We start from the raw sequence: 19645 nt of genomic DNA on the forward strand, positions 1-19645 counted from the left end.
CCAAACTTACTATATCCTTCCTTCCAGCATTAACGCTATCAGCCCTAAATTTACTTCTTCTCGCGCAGTGCCGGTAGAATGACTAGGCAATACACACATATCAGAACACTTCTGTACAAGCATGAAGACAAGACCCTTCCTTGGCAAAAATCTGCCCGCGCCAAACGACATGTATACTTGTTGCGAGTAGTCAGGTCGTGCAAGCTGGCTGGGGATACGCTACTGGGGGATCAAGTTCGGCGATACGCTTGGGAAATGTTACGAGGTCTGAAGTAGAAGTAGACTTTCCTTTTCTCGATAGCTCTCATTGGCATAGAAATCAAGTGAAACCATCGTACAATATATACAGTCCTCATGCACTGTCGGTACCGTAGCCTCTGGATCGCAGTATTTCTGTACTTACTACTCACATATGGGTGTTTGAGTGATATTGTCTGCAGGTCTTGACAGGGGTTCGGTGCTCACACTCGCTCGGTTATAGTTTTGAGTTTCCAACCACTTTGACAGCCCATCCCTCACCACCAGACATAACGACCGACTGCAGTAGCTTTGCCGCACGATCATACAGCTCGCAGTACAGATCTCGCGCTCGGATCCTTCATCTCCTCTTTCTCTCGTGAAGGGTGCGTCTCTGGCATGCTGCAACCGAAAGGCTTCTCCTCTCGACGAGTTTTGGATTTTCCTTTCTTGAGGGGCAGAAAGGGAGATCGACATCCATCTCGCCACCGGAGGTGGGAGACGACCAGGTTGATGATTTGATTGATATCGGGGGGCCATGTTGTCTCTGACGATCCCAACGGCCATCGACGTCGCCGCATTCCGCAACTTTTTCTGAAAATCCCCGTGATCAGCGTTGCAAAAGGGTCCAGAAGGCCGGAAAATGGCTCTCTGCTCTGTTTTGGAGACTGGTGTGCTTCACGAGCATTGCATCCCACCAATGGGCGATATGCGGTCGTGACCTCTTGGAGAGACACAGAACACAGCAGTTTACTGATCAGTCGAGAGAGGTCCTCCCTCCCTGTCCTGATTTGGCCTCGCTCGTATGGCTTCAACGAGAGGCAAGAGCGCCACCACCGTCACCTGCAGCCAAAAAAATCTACGCTGGATACACCCTGGGATCGGGAAACCTTACCTTAGCCTTCTTACCTTACAATGCAGAGTGCAGAGTGCAGTGCACGCAGACCAGCAAACGCTGTACCGAAAGCATGGCCTTTGCAGTCTTTACGATAGATCTGCGTGACAATTCCCATCACGAAGGAAGAGTGGATCTCCCTCGAGACATAGCATGGACATGCTCTACGGAGTGGACTCCAGTACGGAGGTACTCGTACAGTATGAGAGGCCATTAAGGCCCAGGCCAGACCAAACTCTGTGCCTCTGTCTTTCCCCCTGCCCTTGTCCCTAACCCTGTCCAGCTCCCCCTCATCGTCATACTGAAGCTGCGTTTCCGCTTCAGGCAATTAGTGTTCGTTTTGCTCCACCTTCTCTTCTCTCCCGAAGCCTATCAGCAACACTGACTGAGATCTTCGAATTCAGGGTCTAATCACCATTTCCAATCCCAACCCTCATCTTTTCAGAACCTGAGTTCCGAAGAAGCAGCAAGGATGATGTTCTGATCCCCTAATTCTATTCCCTCTTTTTCATATCTCCATCTTCTACAAGTTTCAAACTTTCAACCAGCGCTAGCACTGTAGTTAGAACATATTTTTTTGCGTTGGCCTCGCAGTGTTCCTTCTAGCCAATGGTCTGGACCCCTCCACTATCAACCTCTAACATCCTTTAGTCTCATTCTATCATAAACTCTGACTTAGCCCAGCCGCAATCCGTGGTGGTTTCTCGCAGAGGGATCTAATTCTTCTCACCTCAATTATCTTCTCCACGAGCTCCATATCTCACAGAGTAATATATCGATTATTAGGAGTGTTACATTGGTATACATCCCGCTGGTGGAGCTGTCGACCCTGAGAATACGATTTCGAATCTGCTTGTCGACGGTGAGGGGCTAGCTATGACGCAGTAGGTGGCTTACAAACTTCATCTTTCGGACCTGCGACTGCGGACACCAACGACTTCGATGCGATCATGAGCACTACCGTTCTTGGTGGCTTGCCAAATGGCCATCACATATCGCCTGAGCACGACGAACCTTCTCCTCCCCAGGACTATACAAATCATGCAGAAGATGAAGAGTATATCCGGCCGATGTCTCCATTACAAATGCCTCCAGGGCAGATCGATGGCCTCGAAAGCATCAAAGCTGATACTCTCCTTTCAAGTCGAGGACAATCTCCAAGAAGAGGGTCTAGGAATAGCAGCCTGCTACACTTAGACATTCTCAGCTTTCCTACTCCCGCACAACTAGCGATGTCTGCCCTGCAGTACCTCCCTTATCCACTATTGGTATTGGGAAGTCTGAAAACCCTGGTCATGGCTAATGAGGCTATGGTGAGGCTTCTTGGTATTGAAGACGATGTCGAAGAAGATACTGCGAGTGATGACGGGATGTCAAGCTTGGACAAGCTCCGTGGCCAAACGCTTAGTCAATTGGGCATTGATATGATCCAAGATGGAAGACCGGTCTGGGTGTCCTGGGAATCTTTTCTTGAAAGTCTTGCCGACGACCTCGACACCACGGTAGAGGACGATTCGCAACAAACGATATCAGAGAGTGGAGAAGGTGATGCCACTCCAACTGCGGAAAGAGCAGAGCCTTGGAGCAGGAAATCAGGCAATAATAAAAGCCAGTCGATGGTACACGATGCTGTCGTGGAAGTGATTATCACAAAAGATGCGATCTCGCAGAAGGTCTTCGCCAAGGCCAGGAAACCTGTCAATTCCAATCGGACGCCACACACGTTGGCAAAGATGATCATCACCGTGTGGGAGATTGGAGATGAAAGGTATTTTACCTTGACATTCACAAGTACAGAGACTAGTCACAATTCGACCATGGCCGAGTCCAAGTTGCAGTCCAGGCACGTTACACGGGCAGCGAAGCATCGGTCCCTAGGTTCTGCCGACTCAGGATCCCATTCCAGTCCGTCATCTGTCAGCTCCGGCCGTAGCAGCTCTACTCAAGATGGAAGTAGCACTTCATCTGCTATTACAAGTCCTACCAATGCTTCCATGTCCACATCTCCGTTTCCTCCATTAGGTCCACCATCGAAGACTCCTCTTTCCAGTGGCCCGTCCGCCTTACAAAAGGTAGTTATGATGAAGGACGCCCTCCTAGACAATACTACCGTACCAATTATAGCAATGTGGAAAGATGAGAGCTTAACAATTCCAAACAAAGCTGCAAGAGACCTCTTCCATCCGAATGCGGACCTTAGTAACGTCAAAGATGGTGTGGATCTCGTTAGCAAATGGCATGTATGGGACGAAACATTTACAACCCGGTTGGAGCCTTCTGAGTATCCAATATCGGTACTAGTCAAGACGCAAACACCATTCTCAAGTCGGAAGATTGGCATATTCGATCCTACGACTGACAAGAAGATTGTATTTGATGTCCTCGGCGAAGCCATTCGAGATGAGAATACAGGCGAGTTCTTGGCTGGCATTGTTACTTGTCGGGATATTACGAGTATGACGCAGCAGATCAATGATATTAAAGAGAAGGATGAGCAAAGGTTCCAACTCATTTGCGATAGTATGCCTCAGATGATATGGACAACGACGCCAGACGGATTGCACGATTGGTTCAGTCAAAGATGGTAAGTCGTACATCACTGAGCTTATCGATCTGATACCGATACCTTTAGGTATGATTACACTGGCTTGACAGAAGACGAGTCTCTCGGCATGGGCTGGAAGTTACCATTCCATCCTGACGACATGACAAGTACTGGGAAGAGGTGGACACACTCACTCGCTACAGGTGATCCGTACATGACAGAATACCGATGTAGAAGCAAGAGTGGGGAATGGAGATGGATGCTCGGTCGAGCTTTGCCTATGAGAAATTCAAAGACCGGAGCAATCGAGAAGTGGTTTGGGACCTGTACCGATATCCACGAGGCAGTGGAAAGCAGATTTGCTGCCAAAAGAATGGTAAGCAGCTCCATTTGTGCCACGTGCATCCCTTCTTCCCACCGATCCAGAAACTCCAGGTTGTTATGGAGCTAGTCGAATTGTCTATTGAGACTATTATGCGATTGATTCAAATAAGACTAACTTCTCATAGCGCCAACAATTGCTCTCAGTAATTGCACACGCCCAAGTCACCCTCTTCTCGGTTGACAGACACCGGAAGATAACATTGCTCGAAGGAGCTTTCATCTGGGATCTAGAGAGTGAGATCGGTTCTGGGGACGAAAGCAGCAATGGCAGACCCACCAAAGGCGAAGATTACATTGGCAAGAATGTCTATGATGTCTTCTACGCGACACAGAATGGTCGTAGCCGAGATGGTATCCCCGAATCTCTTCGTCCTATCGAGGATATCCTCACCGGGAAAACGATGGAAGATGTGCATGAGCACTGTATCGATAATCGGTGGTACAGAACCAGATTCATTCCTGTCTTAGGCAAGAAGACCAACGGAGGGCATGTCAATGAAGCTTTCATTGATGGTGTCATCGGTGTCAGCATGGATATCACGGAGGTAAAAGATCGAGAAACCGAACTGCAACTGCAAGAGAAAGAAAATACGAGACTACTTGCAAATGAAGCAGCTGCCAAAGAAGCTAGTCGCTTGAAGAGCCAATTCCTTGCTAATATGTCACACGAAATTCGTACTCCGATCGCAGGTGTCATCGGAATGGCAGAACTACTTTCGGATATGGATCTTGACGAAGAGCAACGAGATTGCGCAGAGAACATTCAGCGTTCCGCAAACGGATTGCTCACAGTAATCAATGACATCCTGGATTTCTCCAAAGTAGAATCCGGACGTCTGGACATCGAGGAGGTGCAATTCTCTCTTTCGGTGGTGGTCAAGGATGTCAGTAAGATGCTTGGATTTGCCGCCGAGCGAAAGAATCTTATGTTCCAGTCTGACATCACTGTTGGGGTGGAGAAAGATCTGATCGTGATGGGTGATCCTGGTCGAGTGCGACAGATCATTACGAATTTACTTACAAACAGTATCAAATTCACCAGTGAAGGGTACGTTAAATTCTCGGTCCTCAAGGAGAGTGAGACTGCAGATACCTTCGAAGTCAAGTTCGTGGTTGAAGACACTGGTATCGGAATCGAAGAAGAAGTCCGGAAACGCTTGTTCAAACCCTTCAGTCAAGCAGACTCATCCACAGCAAGACGATTTGGAGGAACGGGTCTCGGTCTAACAATCAGCAAGAACCTTGTTGATTTAATGCATGGTCGAATCCAACTAGAGTCAAGTCTAGGCAGTGGTACCACAGCAACATTCTGGATCCCATTCAACAAGCCTCAGTTCCATGACGGAGCTGCCCTCATCGATATTGGAAGCCTCCCAGACCGATTACAATCCGAGATGAGCGTGTCCTGCAATAGTTCAGACTACGAACAAGCAGTTGGCACCCCACCTATGCAAAGCCCCATCGATCCTCATAAACATCGCCACCACAAACCCAGCTCTATTAGTATGATTCCACCCGCAGCTCCAGAATTCGAGCTATCCCCAGCCGAACGAGCGAACATCAAAATCTTGCTCGTCGAAGACAAGTATGTTCCTACTTCCCATATTCCACTCATTCCACTAACGGCGTCAAGTGCAATCAACCAACAGATCGCCCTCAAGACCATCAAAAAACTAGGCTTTGTTGTAAACGCAGTCTGGAACGGCAAAGAAGCTCTCGACTACCTCCTCGCAGCCGATAAACCCAACGCCCCACACCCAAAACCCGACATAATCCTCATGGACGTTCAAATGCCCATTATAGACGGCTACAAAGCCACTCATCTTCTCCGCCATCACACACCTTACAACGTCCTCTGCCGTAATATACCTATCGTAGCTATGACCGCCTCTGCCATCCAAGGCGATAGAGAAAAGTGCAAGAAAGCAGGCATGGATGATTATCTAGCTAAACCAGTAAAGGGTAAGACGTTGGAGAAAATGCTGGTCAGATGGGCACTCAGTAGGCGGATTCCTAGGACGCCTGGGGAGAACGGTAGTATTGGATATGAGTTTGATGGATCAGATTGCTCTGAGCCTGGAGAGCATAATTGTGGCACAGCAGCAGTACCGATGTTTGGACAGGGCAAGAAAACTGCGAAACCAAAGACAGAAGAAAAGAAGCCAGAGGTCTTGCAACCTTCAAGACCGAGCATGAGCCAGCGCCAGAAATCCCATACCTTAACACTGCCGGGAACTGAAAGTGAAGGAGATAGGGTGGAGAGGAGAGAAGAGGCAGAGGAGAAAGCAACAGCGTTGAGAGACGAGAAACTTGTGGAGGCGGCGGCCGGACATCCTGGGGAAAGAGTCGTAGGACCAGTGCAAGTCGAGGACCTGGGACAGAGATTGACTGTTGAAAATGTGGGGAAATTAGACAGGGAAGTAGGATTTCAGGGAAAGACGAAAACGAAAGGAGGCAGAAGTCCCAGGGGCGAGTATCTTAGGCGGAATTTGAGTGTTGAGGGCGAAGCAGGCGCGAATAGGCCAAAGTTAGAGAGGAGGGCTATGGATTCCGAGAGGACTGTTACGGGGCGTGATAAGGAATGAAGAGCTTAATCATGACGTGATGAGGTTTTGGTTTGGTTGGAGTCAAGGGATATCTTTTCATGACTTGGTATTCTGGATCGGATAGGTTGCATCAGCGAGCATTATCTGGGAAAGGTGGTTGATATATTGCAGCCAAAATTATTGTTTATTAAGGTTGAAGAAGAGCATAGACTTGGTCTTGCGGTATATGGGTTACGGTGTTGTAGATATTGAGAGAATGGTTGTATATTTGATCTAGAACTCGTACTCTGCCATCCCAGTTGATACCATCTACTTTTTGAACAGAGTGACTAATGAATTCAGGAGTAATATCCCTGTAGCTGTGATTCAAAAGCACACTCTTTCTAGGCTGTGCAGCGCAAGGAAATCATTCCAGGCGTTAAATTATAGCACATATAGCGCGTTGAGCGCAGATAGCGCAGTCAGGGCCTTCAGCGGGTGTAGCGCATGTAGCGTGCGCGCCGTACTGTAGCCTAGTTGTAGTGCCTCACGTATTCCAAAAAAAAAGTGCTGCGGATATTGCAGCAAAGTATCTTGGTATTAGAACGGACATCCATGACACTCTGTTGGTAGCGAGTCAAACTTGCGGTCCTGTCTTCCGACTCTATTCGAATTTTACGGTCAGATGTCCGAGAGAGCTGTCCAAAACCTTTGTCGTGTAAGTCACATTAATCGAGAACGAACACCAGTACTTTATCTTGAACGACCCAAATAATGTGTCAATCCCAATTAGGGGCTTCTCATAGCATTCACTATCTACAGAGGCCCAAATGCATTTACGCCTTAACTTTTTTCGAAGCCTTTTTTGCCTTCTTATGCGCCTTGTCACCGAACTCTTGCTCATATATCTCTGCAGCAGTTTCACCCGCCTTCCTCTTTTGCTTCGTGCTCTTGACACTCACAACAGGGTTCTTGTGACCGCTTTTCGAGGCATGGAGAACTTGCTTTTCGGCATCGGCCCATCCAGGCGCTCCTTCTTCGATCTCGTACCTGTAACAATTATTAATATCGAATATTTAAGATTTCGGGCGGCGAGTTGGAGTTACTTACTGATCCAATGGTAGAGCATCAATAAGTTCTCTTTGCTTTTCTCTCAGAGCTTTCAAAGCTTCGTCACCTCCCTCCTCCAACTCCTCTTCAAGCCCAGTCTCTAACGCTACAAACCGCTCGTCGATGATCTCATCATCGTGAGCACCACTCGCATCAGCTCGACTTACTCCAATAGTGTCTCTTGCCGGCATATCGGCCTCATGAGCACTCGAAACCAGTGATCCGAAATACGAGCTCATCTTTCTCATGATCTTGATGAACATGGCCAGCAACTGTGAAGCTTGTACAGAACTCAGTTCCTGTTCTTGTTCGATAGAAGAGAATTCTTTGCACTGCAAACCAATGGCAAGCAAGATCGCTTCTTGAACACCAGTGAGCTTAACGGAGTATTTGATGGGGCCGGTGAAGTAGGCCATTGAAATTCGAGGAACAAGGTCGAGGATTACGTGGTAGTCTAACATATTATTTGCATATGATTCTAGCCGCTTTAAGTCGTAAGGAGACATGAGTCTATCTAGTTCGTCTTTGGAGAAAGGTGGAGGCTCATTTAAGGAGTCGAGTTGTGTGCCTTTGTTGGCAGATTCGCCGATGCTCAGTGCAAGGACGGAAGGGAAATCCTTGAATTGGTATTTCAAGAGGTTGAGGAATCGGAGATGGAAATCGCGGGAGAACTCTCCGAGCCTAAGTACAGTTAGTCACTGAAAGGATTTGAAAGTAAAAGGGGTCTTGCTTACCAAGCGGCATCATCGCCTATAGGTCGAATCATAACACATGTATGCTCGCCAGTAAGTTCGTTCTGAGTTTGTCTGAGATAGACGGGAGCAAACGAAGCCTTCTGCCAGAATCTATGCAATGGCTTAGTGAGTCCGTAGCTAACACCCACATAATCCAGACTGTCTGGACGCCGTTCAGACAATTTCGCAAAAAGAGGGGGCAGTTTTCGAATATCCCGAATCTTGATGTCATCGTCGAGCAGAGATGCATTCGCAAGCTCTGCATTAGTGACTCTCGTGATCTTTGTCTCGGTGATCCCAGTTGCATTTTCGGAAAGGTCCGCAAATTTACCTTCATAGAAATCCATAAGAAGTTCGATTGCCTTCCGCCCATATCCCATTCCAATATAGTCTGGGTTTGTCGCTATCCTCACAATGCGAGCGCCGGATAGACCAGCAAACTGCTCATCTTGGAACTGTTGACTGACGATCCAGGGAATTAGATCACCTGCCGCTCTTTTACCTCTACTCAGACTGTTCATGACACTCTCTTTGCTGATGCGACCTTCTAGTGCCACTTGAATGACACATAAAGGTTCTGGCAGATGCTTCGTGTTCTCCTCAACTGGTGGTACAAGGACGAAAAGCTCATGAGCGGGAGCATCGCTCATCAATTGAAGATCATCCGGGGTATTCTTGTAATGACTTGCGACGTACAGGGCAACCATTTGCTGCAAGAACTTTTCGGAAAGAGGATGGAATGAGAAGAGGGTGTCACGATTTACGTTGAGAAGTTGGCATTGTCCAGGATCCGGACAACCTTGGACAGTGTTCAATTTTGACCGTGGTAGAGTAGCGTCAAGACACAGTACTGTGTTGAGCCACTTTTCAACTGCATCACCCTTCGTATACCGGATGGGTTCTGAAAGTGTTACTTCTCGTAGCGAGCGGCCACCGGAGAAGCTATTGTCTTGGACCTTAGCGGTTTTCCCAGTGGAGCGGTCTGCTAATTCAGAGTCTGTATTGTTTTTCGAGAATCCTGCTGATTGTTCCCGAAGCTGTTTTATGAGCTTCAAAGACAAAGATCTTCCGGTGCCTTCATATCCATTGATGGTGGAAGCCATGAAGACAAGGTACGGGCCCATTAATTTCCGGACCAAAGGTAGTGGAATTGCTGCAGCCTCATCGATGACTAGCAGTTCAGCTTGTCCGAGGACATGGGCATCTTGAGGCCTAATATACTGGATGGTTTGCCGATGTTGGCGATGTATGTTGACCCGAACAATGGCTTTCTTGAGCTCTGGATTCGTAGACTGAATGATAGAATAGTCTTCGTGGTCCAAATAGTTGAGCGCATCGAAGCCCTTAAATATGAATTCAAATAGAGTCTTCAAATTTTCAGGGCTGGGAGACGTGATGAAAATGTTACTATAGCCATGGGCAACTGCTGCAGCCACAGCAACTCCCAGCGCGGCTGACTTTCCTCGGCCTCTGGCCGCTGTCAGAGTTACTGTGCTTCTCAAAGTCTTTTCCGCAATCGCATCGACGAATGTCAGCAAAGCTTTTGCTTGATCCACGGTTTTTGCCAAAGTTACCAGCGGTCCTACTGGTTGAGTATCTTGCAACTCTTCCTTCATGTTGTCCAATTCTTTCTGAGCCTCGGTCTTCGGTTCGTCCAAGTCAGGAGGTGGCAGAGCTGCCACATTCTTCCCACCAGAGATGGGCAGCACATTCAGTTCATCGTCTATGACTAGACAGGACTCACAACCTCCCAAAGACAAGATGAACCTCTCATTGAATCTCGCCGTAACATCGTCATGTGCTTCTGTTCGATATCGAGAATGAATGTCCATGGATAGGGTATAGAGTTGCTTTAAGCTGGTCATGCCCTTGAGCAATAGAACTACTAGTCCTCCTCCCTCGACTGTCTCGATCGTTCGCGCGAGCAGATTGGGTGTTATGGCTTCGAAATCCTGCAATATACACATCCCATACGTATTACCAAGAATCTTCTCCGTCTCCTTGTAGTATACGTAGCGAATATTGTGCAGCGAGACAAAAAGTTCGAATGGGTCCTCGGTATTGGCTTCTCGAATGCCTCGCTTGACCTCTTTCTTGATCTTGTTTTCGCGCTTCTTTCGGTGACTGGCAGTATGTCGTTAGTTTTCAGAATCTTATAAAATATTGTGCAGATGTGCGCACCTAGTAAACCCAAGAAGATCCTTCTTGTATGCCCAAAGCACCGATTTGTTTTGCTTCATGTCCATCCTGGACATAATGTAATGAAGATGCACTATAACATCCTTCGAGCGGTCTCCCACCACCACAAAGAAACTGCGCTTCTTCTCTTGAACACCATTGCGAATGAGCGCTGGTATGCGCGAGTCTCTAAAAGCATGTCAGCAGTAAACTCGAAGTATATGGAAGAGAAATGTGTTTAGCCAGGGAACGCACACTGCCTTTTGCACCATTTTGCCCTCCAGATACGGCACTTGAATCAGAACCCTCTCGATGGTGACATGCGCTCGTAATGTTCAGAAAGAGAGTGGTGATTTATCGCTACCAAAGTCGCCCGCCATGAACTTTTTCAACGCTTAGCGTGCCGATAACCACAAGGCTGAGATCAGGAAAATTCTGATTGGCTTTTAGGAGAGACCATCAGCCTTGTGTCTCCACCTCCAGCCTTGCGAACTTTTTCGAGATGAAGCGAGGTGATAAAAAAATTTCATTCATATGACAAGTCGCACATCTATTCAAAGAATTGTACTACTTGGTCACAGTCATTTGAACCTGGTGAACACTCTTGCAAACAATTTCGAGGACCAAACATGATTGTTAGAATGTATCTAAGTACTGTACTTGTTGTGGCTCGTTGAATTATTAAGGTGCTTCTACCTAGGTATGTGACGTCTATTAAGAGTAGATTATTTACTGCAACGATTCAATGACAATGGCAGATGCTCCACCTCCTCCATTGCAAATACCAGCAACACCAATCTTCGCCTTCTGCTCTCTCAACACATTGATCAAGGTAGTGGTGATTCTGGCCCCAGAGCAACCAAGAGGATGTCCAATAGCAACTGAACCTCCGTGGATGTTGACCTTTGATTCATCTAACCCGAGGATCTTCATGTTGGCCAAAGCAACAACAGAGAATGCCTCGTTGATTTCGTAAAAGGAGACTTGGGAAGCATCGATCTTGGCATGCTTGATAGCTTTTGGGATAGCCAAAGCTGGAGCAGTGGTGAACTTGCTTGGAGCTTTCGAGGCATCTCCCCAGCCAAGAATCTTCGCCAGAGGCTTGATACCAAGCTCCTTAAGCTTGGTTTCCGAAACAAGAACCAAGGCCGATGCACCATCATTGAGAGGGGCAGCGTTTGGAGCTGTGACAGTGCCTCCATTTGGCTTGAATGCCGGTCTCATGGCCTTCAACTTTTCGATATTCAGATTCTTAACCTCATCGTCCTTCTCAATCTTGATTGCAGGCTTGCCACGTCCACCACTGATCTCAACTGGCACAATTTCAGTCTTGAAAAGCCCAGCCTCGGTTGCCTTTTGTGCCTTCTGGTAAGACCTGATGGCATATTCGTCTTGTTGTTCTCTGGTAATGCTGTGATCTTCCGAACACTCCTCTGCGGCCATACCCATGTGCTCCTTCTTGCCATATGCATCGGTCAAGCCGTCCTTCAAGACACCATCAACCATGGTTTGATCACCGAACTTGATCCCGCTACGCATTCCGGTGATGTAGTGAGGAGTATTGGTCATGGACTCAGTGCCACCAGCAACAACGATGTCGGCATTGCCAGTCATGATAGTCTGGGCACCAAGGATGATTGCCTTCATGCCAGACGCGCACACCTTGTTAACAGTCGTACATGCGACAGATTCCGGGAGGCCACCAGCGACGGCACATTGACGTGCAGGGTTCTGACCAAGACTGATTTTGTTAGCAGATGTATGAAGGGATTGAAAGATTGCTCTCGTACTTGGCAGATAAGACATTGCCCATGAAAAGCTCTTCGACATCCTCGGCCTTGATCTCAGGCACACGCTCAACGGCAGCTGCATTCACGATTAGTTCCAATTTTTTTGTTAAGGTCAACCAATGAAAGGCTAACCTTTGATAGCAATTCCACCGAGTTGAATGGCACTCAAGCTGGAAAGAGACCTATTCTCGTCAGTAATCCCTCATCTGCGAGTGTGGCAGAAAAACTGGAGCTCACCCCAGAAGAGAACCAACAGGAGTTCTCACAGCGGCGACAATGTAGACTGAGTGAAGTGAGGCCATATTGACAACTGAGGAGATAGGAAGTCTAATTTCCAGGGGAAGAGATGCCTTGAAGTAAAAAAAGGCGTGTTGGGTAAGAAAGCCGGTCAAGTCAGTAATCAACAGAAAAGGAAATATTAAATTGATTTGTTGATCTCACCGCCTCGCGATCGGAGGCGCTAAAATCAGGTACCAGGTTCTCTTGCTATTGGTTAGATGAAGCATTACGCCAAAACATAATTGCACATTTTATGTAATTCTCAATATGCATTCTTAATACTGGAAGAGAAAAATTCCTTTCGAAGCTGGAGGCAAAGAAAAGAATATACTCGAGGGAGCTGCCGTGTCGTGTGCTTGGCGATGAGGGGCTCGTTTGCTGCAAGGCTACCATTTATATATCAGCACGTGACCATTCTTATCCACGCTAAGGATTCTCGTCGCGATCAAAAAAGTTGAGGAGCAGGCGCATTTACAATCGCGACGCGACAATTTCCCTTGCGATATCTTAATCAAAATGGATGACCTTTATGATGAGTGAGAAATGCCCCTTCTATGATGAGATGCTTTATTCTAACGTTCTCACAGATTTGGTAACTTCATTGGCGAAGCTGAAGAATCCGAGGACGATAGCCAACATGGCATTGATGCCGGTGCCTATGTCTACGATGAAGACTACCCCGAAGAAGCGCCAGAAGCAACAGGCCAAGAGCTGATGGAGTTGGATGGTACGTTGATCTGCGACTTCTCAAAAGTCTATGGACGCTGACTATCCTTACAGATGAAGGGCCTTCTAATGCAGTTATTCTGCACGAGGATAAGCAGTACTATCCAACAGCTCAGCAGGTATACGGCGAAGATGTTGAGACTATGGTGCAAGAGGAAGATGCTCAGCCATTGACCCAACCGATCATTGCCCCCGTCGAACAGAAGAAGTTCACAATACAAGAGGCGGATCTGCCCCCAGTCTTTTTCGAACGAAGTTTCATGACAGATCTTATGAATTTCCCTGAACAGATACGAAACGTCGCATTTGCCGGACATCTTCATCATGGAAAAACAGCGCTGCTGGATATGCTGGTTCTGGAGACTCACGACATTACAGACCGGCTGGAAAAGAGGACTCGCAAAAAGCGAGACGAGCAACTACGTTATACAGATGTTCATGTGTTAGAGCGGGAGCGAGGAATATCGATCAAATCAGCGCCAATGAGTTTAGTATTGCAAAGCACGCAAGGAAAGTCGCATCTTCTGAATATCCTCGACACGCCAGGCCATGTCAACTTTGTTGATGAGGTCGCTTCGTCACTTCGACTTGTCGATGGCGTTGTCCTTGTTGTCGATGTCGTTGAGGGCGTCCAAGTGAACACAGAACAGATCATCAAGCATGCTGTGTTAGAAGGTCTACCTTTGACACTTGTGGTCAACAAGATGGATCGGTTGACTTTAGAGCTGAAGTTGCCACCAACTGACGCCTATTTCAAGCTGAAGCATGTCATCGAAGAGGTCAATACGGTCATTGAGAATACTCTGCCCGGCCAAGGAGAGAAGAGAAGATTAAGCCCTGAAAAGGGCAATGTCCTTTTCGCCTGCAGCAGTCTGGGTTGGTGCTTTACCCTTCAATCTTTTGCCAAGATGTATGCAGAAAACTATCCTCCCCGAACAAAAAGCTCTCCTGGGATCAATGTGCAAGAATTTGCTCGACGGTTATGGGGTGACATCTTCTACAATCCGAAGAAACGATCATTCACAAGAAAAGGTATCGAGGAGCGGTCCAAGCGATCCTTTGTCAACTTTGTTCTTGAACCAATTTACAAGTTGTACTCTCATACAATCAGTGAAAGTCCTGATGATCTGAAAGATACACTTGCAACACTTGGCATTACGCTTAAGCCATCACAGTACAAAATGGATGCCAATGTTCTTCTTAAGCTTGTCTGCGAACAGTTTTTTGGCGGAGCGAACGGATTCGTGGACATGGTTGTAGAGCATATTCCTTCACCAGTTGAAGCGGCCAAAAGCAAGATCGAGAGATATTACACGGGCCCATTGGATACCGCTGTTGCACAATCCATGAAGGAGTGTGATCAAGATGGTCCACTTGTTGTTCAGATCTCTAAGCTGTTCAATACAAGTGATGCCAAAGGATTTCACTCATTCGGACGGGTTATGAGTGGAACGGCTACCCCCGGGGCCCAAGTGAGAGTCCTTGGCGAAGGATATTCAATCGATGACGAAGAAGACATGAGCATGGCTACCATATCCGACGTTTGGATTGCTGAAACACGATATAGTATTCCTACCGATGGAGTTCCAGCGGGCAATTGGGTGTTGTTGGGAGGCGTCGACAATTCTATCGTCAAATCTGCAACACTGGTCCCTCCGGTATTAGCAGGAGGAGAAGATGCCTATATCTTCAAGCCGATTACCCATTTCACCGAGTCGGTATTCAAAGTCGCTGTCGAGCCGATCAATCCTTCGGAGCTGCCGAAGATGCTGGACGGTCTCAGAAAGATCAACAAGAGTTATCCGCTAATCACAACGAAGGTGGAGGAATCTGGGGAGCACATCATTCTCGGCACGGGAGAGCTCTACATGGATTGCGTTTTGCATGACCTGCGCCGCCTCTATGCCGAGATGGAGATCAAAGTCTCTGATCCAGTAACGAGGTTCTGCGAAACGGTAGTTGAGACATCGGCTATCAAATGTTATGCCCAGACACCGAACAAGAAGAACAAGATCACCATGGTCGCCGAGCCGCTGGACCAGGGAATTGCGGAGGACATAGAGAGCGGAAAGGTCAGCATCAAAAGCCCCAATCGTGTGATAGGAAAGTTCTTTGAGGAGAATTATGGTTGGGACTTGCTTGCTTCCAGAAGCATTTGGGCTTTTGGACCCGACGAGCTGGGACCAAACATTCTCCAGGATGACACTCTACCATCAGAGGTAAGCAATTCACTTCTCCAAGTTCTTGAGAGATCACCAGAGCAGAGCTGACTAGCGCCAGGTCGACAAGAAGCTTTTGTTAAGTGTTAGGGACACGATTCGTCAAGGTTTCAGCTGGGCCACTCGAGAAGGGCCGTTGTGTGAAGAACGTAAGTGCCCCATGTACTTACCTCCATCTCGATTTTGTTGTTCCCTGTGAATGGTCTAGAGCGTGAAGTCGCATTCTATCATTGGCCAGGAATACCGCCGTTCCGAACAATCCTCTGACAATCCTTGTAGCAATCCGCAACGGCAGGTTCAAGATTATGGATGTCACATTGGCTCCCGAAGCGATCTTCCGGGGAGGCGGCCAGATCATCCCCACTTCCCGACGTGCCTGCTACTCGTCCTTCTTGATGGCTTCTCCACGACTAATGGAGCCCGTCTACTCATGTTCCATGACCGGACCTGCAGACTCGGTCACATCACTTTACACAGTTCTGGCCCGTCGTCGCGGGCACGTATTATCTGATGGTCCAATTGCCGGCACGCCGTTATATCGTGTTAGTGGTCTTATTCCAGTCATTGATTCGTTCGGTTTCGAGACCGATCTCCGCATTCACACACAAGGCCAGGCCACTGTCAGCTTGGTGTTTGACCGCTGGAACATCGTTCCCGGAGATCCTTTAGATAAGGACGTCATCTTGAGGCCATTAGAACCAGCCAGTGCCCAAGCGACGGCGAGAGATTTCGTGTTGAAAACAAGAAGAAGAAAAGGCTTGAGCGAGGATGTAAGCGTTGCCAAGTTCCTGGAGCCAGAACTGTTCTCTAGTTTGAAAGAGAGCGGTTTATTGGATGGTTAAATAAAAGTGCAGCGAAAGGTAGATCTTTCTGGGAGTTGGCATTGCATGATCTCGAGTCTGACTGGGGATCTTTCGGCGTTTTTCTGTTCTGTAGGATGGTTGCATGTAGTGTATGGTAACCACTAGAGTGAACAAATACGATAAACGAAACGGCAGCGGACACCATTGTGGCGGCCGTTACGAAACTCTAATTACAAACATTTCCAGCAACGGCTTCTGTCAAATTGTGTCAATCATCACAATCTGGAAATCATTACGACCTGGTAACGTTCCTTCTTGCAATGTCAGCAGATGCTGACAGGTCCAAAATCTTCAAGCGATTGGGCCCCCCTATATGCATGCAGACCGGCAACGCCGAGCAGTCCTCGAAATAACAATAATGCCAGAGTTCCAGCGCTATTGGCAATTAATCTGTTTTTCTTCCCAGGAGGGAGATTTGTGCAACGACGACGATGATGACGGAAGGGTCACAAATGCCTTCGTTACCCGGTCTGAATTGACTCGAAGCACGCTTATATATCACGGATACCTATTCCCTGGGATGCGGATGGGGTGCGGGTTTGGGATTTGGTAGTTACGTGGAGCCCAGTAGTTTTGCACGCCTTGTGCCTCTTTCTGCAAGCAGGGCTGTGAAGGGGATATGCAGAAGAAGGTGGACTAGCGAATGTGAAGTACCGTGAGCATGTACTCTGTACAGAAGGAATACATTGTGAGGTTCGGCGGGCGCGTAACCTCGTTGCGTTTCTGCAAGATTGAAGCTATAGTGAAGGTTATATTACCAAGTCCCTGGGAACAATTTATTGTTTTGTTTCATTGATGTTTGTGTGCTGGTGCGCATGGTGTACGGCCCAGCACACGTGGATGGACCTGCTCATCATTGGTAATGGAAAATTTGCGGTAAACTTTTGCGCTTGACGCTGCTTGTTAGGATGACATGCTTTTTTCGTGTCAGGTTTATGCTTATCTGACTCGTAGAGAAGCTTTTAACGGCCAACGAGGTAACGCTCGCATCAAACTCCCCTGGAAGACGGTAGCTCTTAGATCGTGGAGTATAGGCGGGGAGCATGGGAGAAAGTCAGGGCTTGGAGTTGAGTTTTATCGATTCTGGTGGAGAAAGAAGATGAGGAACGGCAGGGCTTGTACGGGGCCGCGTATGTGGGAGATGGTGGAAATCATGAATAATGACGCCTTAAATCACCGAGCTCGTGAAGCTGGTGAAGACCCTGATGCGAAGATGTGGACTCTATGTACAGGGTATTGGAGGGGAAGTCAGGTCGCGGGTCAGTTGTGAGTGAGCGATTATTATTGACCGAATGGGCCGTTGAATCAAATAATCCGTCCGTGGGTTAGCCAACTTGGCATGGGAGCAAGCGGATGATTCTCTTGGGACACCGCACGCACAAAGGCTGCCATTTTCAAGCTTGGAGACGATGAGGTGGGGCCGAATGTTTGGGAAAGCTGGGAGGGTTGTTGCGCTGATTCGTAGCAAGGTTCACCTGTTGTGGTCATTGGCTAATGCAAATGCAGACGCTGACTTCGTCTAATGTTGCTCTGGAGGAGGCGTCAGGGGCGTTCTGCGGTTGTGGCGATCCATGAGGAGCGTCGATTTGCCAAGGTTGTGACCGAATGCGAGGTTGCAGACGACCAGGCTGTCTCGTGGGTCTTTGCTGCAGATGGCGATTGCCGCAACCCAAGGCCTGAGTGACTGGGATCTATGATATACACAAGGATCTGCTGGTATCATCTTGGCATGAAAGTATAATTTGCTTTTCGTCATTTGCCTTTTCTAGAAGATGTCAAGTCCGTGAGTGGATGCATACAAGTGCTTGATATACGCACTATTGGAAAATGATGTGAGGCACTCGAGAAGAACCGTGTAGGATGGAAGATTGGAAGATTCTATTGGTATTGAGGTTCTATGCACGGTTGCATCATTTTCCTCAGTATGCCCATGAGGCTCTTGTTCTCCAGTGCAGCTGCAACCCGCTCCTTATCTGCGAGCTGTTTATTAACCTCTTCGGCCTGTCCGTGGGTATCTTTCTTGATCTTGACCTCAACCCGGAAACTTGGGGGTAAAGCTTTTTCCAAACGAACCCTGACGCCAAGGCCAATGACAGTTGCGAGTGAACAGTGCGAAACGGTGGGGGTGAGCTCGACGAGGACACGCGAGAGAGCAGCGGGCTTCGCTGGATCGAGTGGCGAGATGAGGTGGACGTCTTGCAGCTTGACTACCCCAAGTGATTCGAGTGAAAGAGGGTGTTCAGGGTCGCATATTGGGGCAATGAGGTCTGTGAAACGTCAGTCGTCAGATCGTCTAAAACACCCCGGATTCTCCAAGTTTGGCCACGAAACAAAGGACAAAGTCCTCAAATAACCGTTACTGAAACCAAAAGAAAAAGGTTAACGGCAAGCTTTGAGAGCTAAATATAGCTTGAAGAATTGCAACTCGCAGCGATAGAAGTCTCATGGCGTGGACGACGATACACTTGTCCATGGGAAGACCGCGGGAGTTGAATGAAGAACGCTCCGGATTTGGGTAAACTCACCATAGATTTCTTGCTCGTCGATGGGTTCCAGGTTTGTGTCATCCGAGTCAGCATCTGAATATGCCAACGTGTAGTACGGATTCATCTCCCAGTCCGGCGTCCCATACAACTTGTCCCTAATTGAATCCTTCTTCGGCTGATCCTTTCTTTGCCGTCTGTCCCTGCGTGTAGGAAGTTCAGACACGCTCAGAATGGTGGGGTTCTCGTTGTCCAGCATCTTGGCCATCGCAGAATGATAATATGATAGACGGAGGAGGGGGAGATCGTGGTGGTTGAAGTCCCTGTGGGCGTTGTGTAACTGTCAATTTTCTATTCTGATATCTGCGGCGGGGGTCAGGTTGTCATAAAGGACGAGGTCGTCGAGTTGCGATTTTGAGGCTCAATTGTCGTTGCAGTTTTTGGCTTCTCCCCGGAATCGGAACTTTTTTCTTCTTATCGATAAACCCCGCTAATTCCAGATTAGGTAAGCGGGGGAACGATGCCATCCAGTTCTCCAAGACTCTTTTCACCTTTCTACAGATTATTCATGATTCCTCAACTTCAATTTTAGTTTCATGAAATTAACTTAATTGGCATTCATCGCCACCACCAAGTGGTTTGATGCTCGATCGACTTCCTTGCGAACAAATGATACA

General features: G+C 47.9%; 5 protein-coding genes across 5 annotated transcripts; 2 read left to right on the top strand and 3 right to left on the bottom strand.

Annotated features, from left to right (window-relative positions):
* The first annotated feature begins 1697 nt into the window (after positions 1 to 1697).
* On the top strand, positions 1698 to 6697 carry LY89DRAFT_12234 (uncharacterized protein). Its single transcript, XM_018205158.1, has 4 exons — positions 1698 to 3716; positions 3765 to 4053; positions 4187 to 5646; positions 5695 to 6697. Exons 1-4 carry the CDS (start codon positions 2083 to 2085, stop codon positions 6644 to 6646), a joined length of 4335 nt encoding a protein of 1444 aa, XP_018078458.1. The 5' UTR covers positions 1698 to 2082; the 3' UTR covers positions 6647 to 6697.
* Positions 6698 to 7362: 665 nt separating this feature from the next.
* LY89DRAFT_604506 (DUF699-domain-containing protein) lies at positions 7363 to 10955 on the bottom strand. Its single transcript, XM_018210362.1, has 5 exons — positions 10864 to 10955; positions 10612 to 10797; positions 8431 to 10554; positions 7697 to 8377; positions 7363 to 7636 (listed from the first exon to the last, which is right to left on the bottom strand). The coding sequence occupies exons 1-5, from the start codon at positions 10878 to 10880 to the stop codon at positions 7423 to 7425; spliced, it is 3222 nt and encodes a 1073-aa protein (XP_018078459.1). The 5' UTR covers positions 10881 to 10955; the 3' UTR covers positions 7363 to 7422.
* Positions 10956 to 11225: 270 nt separating this feature from the next.
* On the bottom strand, positions 11226 to 13001 carry LY89DRAFT_713025 (thiolase). Its single transcript, XM_018218019.1, has 4 exons — positions 12636 to 13001; positions 12531 to 12580; positions 12399 to 12474; positions 11226 to 12349 (listed from the first exon to the last, which is right to left on the bottom strand). The coding sequence occupies exons 1-4, from the start codon at positions 12698 to 12700 to the stop codon at positions 11338 to 11340; spliced, it is 1203 nt and encodes a 400-aa protein (XP_018078460.1). The 5' UTR covers positions 12701 to 13001; the 3' UTR covers positions 11226 to 11337.
* Positions 13002 to 13193: 192 nt separating this feature from the next.
* LY89DRAFT_572926 (P-loop containing nucleoside triphosphate hydrolase protein) lies at positions 13194 to 16464 on the top strand (the record flags this gene model as incomplete). Its single annotated transcript, XM_018208668.1, has 5 exons — positions 13194 to 13213; positions 13265 to 13404; positions 13458 to 15643; positions 15684 to 15771; positions 15902 to 16464. 5 exons carry the CDS (start codon positions 13194 to 13196, stop codon positions 16462 to 16464), a joined length of 2997 nt encoding a protein of 998 aa, XP_018078461.1.
* A 1899-nt stretch (positions 16465 to 18363) lies between these two features.
* LY89DRAFT_692911 (uncharacterized protein) lies at positions 18364 to 19227 on the bottom strand (the record flags this gene model as incomplete). Its single annotated transcript, XM_018216603.1, has 2 exons — positions 18364 to 18752; positions 19011 to 19227. The coding sequence occupies 2 exons, from the start codon at positions 19225 to 19227 to the stop codon at positions 18364 to 18366; spliced, it is 606 nt and encodes a 201-aa protein (XP_018078462.1).
* Positions 19228 to 19645: the final 418 nt, after the last annotated feature.

Source organism: Mollisia scopiformis (assembly GCF_001500285.1).
Source record: "Mollisia scopiformis unplaced genomic scaffold LY89scaffold_1, whole genome shotgun sequence".
NCBI lineage: Eukaryota > Fungi > Ascomycota > Leotiomycetes > Helotiales > Mollisiaceae > Mollisia > Mollisia scopiformis.

What these genes read in the sequence shown, in the direction of transcription:
- LY89DRAFT_12234 (XM_018205158.1), top strand. Translation starts at nt 2,083, where the DNA reads ATGAGCACTACCGTTCTTGGTGGCTTGCCAAATGGCCATCACATATCG. An exon ending in GATTGGTTCAGTCAAAGATG is followed by an intron (nt 3,717 to 3,764) that starts GTAAGTCGTACA and finishes CGATACCTTTAG; the next exon opens with GTATGATTACACTGGCTTGA. An exon ending in GATTTGCTGCCAAAAGAATG is followed by an intron (nt 4,054 to 4,186) that starts GTAAGCAGCTCC and finishes AACTTCTCATAG; the next exon opens with CGCCAACAATTGCTCTCAGT.
- LY89DRAFT_713025 (XM_018218019.1), bottom strand. Translation starts at nt 12,700, where the DNA reads ATGGCCTCACTTCACTCAGTCTACATTGTCGCCGCTGTGAGAACTCCT. An exon ending in CCTGTTGGTTCTCTTCTGGG is followed by an intron (nt 12,581 to 12,635) that starts GTGAGCTCCAGT and finishes TGACGAGAATAG; the next exon opens with GTCTCTTTCCAGCTTGAGTG. An exon ending in CGGTGGAATTGCTATCAAAG is followed by an intron (nt 12,475 to 12,530) that starts GTTAGCCTTTCA and finishes TCGTGAATGCAG; the next exon opens with CTGCCGTTGAGCGTGTGCCT.
- LY89DRAFT_604506 (XM_018210362.1), bottom strand. An exon ending in ATAGGCGATGATGCCGCTTG is followed by an intron (nt 8,378 to 8,430) that starts GTAAGCAAGACC and finishes AACTGTACTTAG; the next exon opens with GCTCGGAGAGTTCTCCCGCG. An exon ending in GATGCTCTACCATTGGATCA is followed by an intron (nt 7,637 to 7,696) that starts GTAAGTAACTCC and finishes TAATTGTTACAG; the next exon opens with GTACGAGATCGAAGAAGGAG.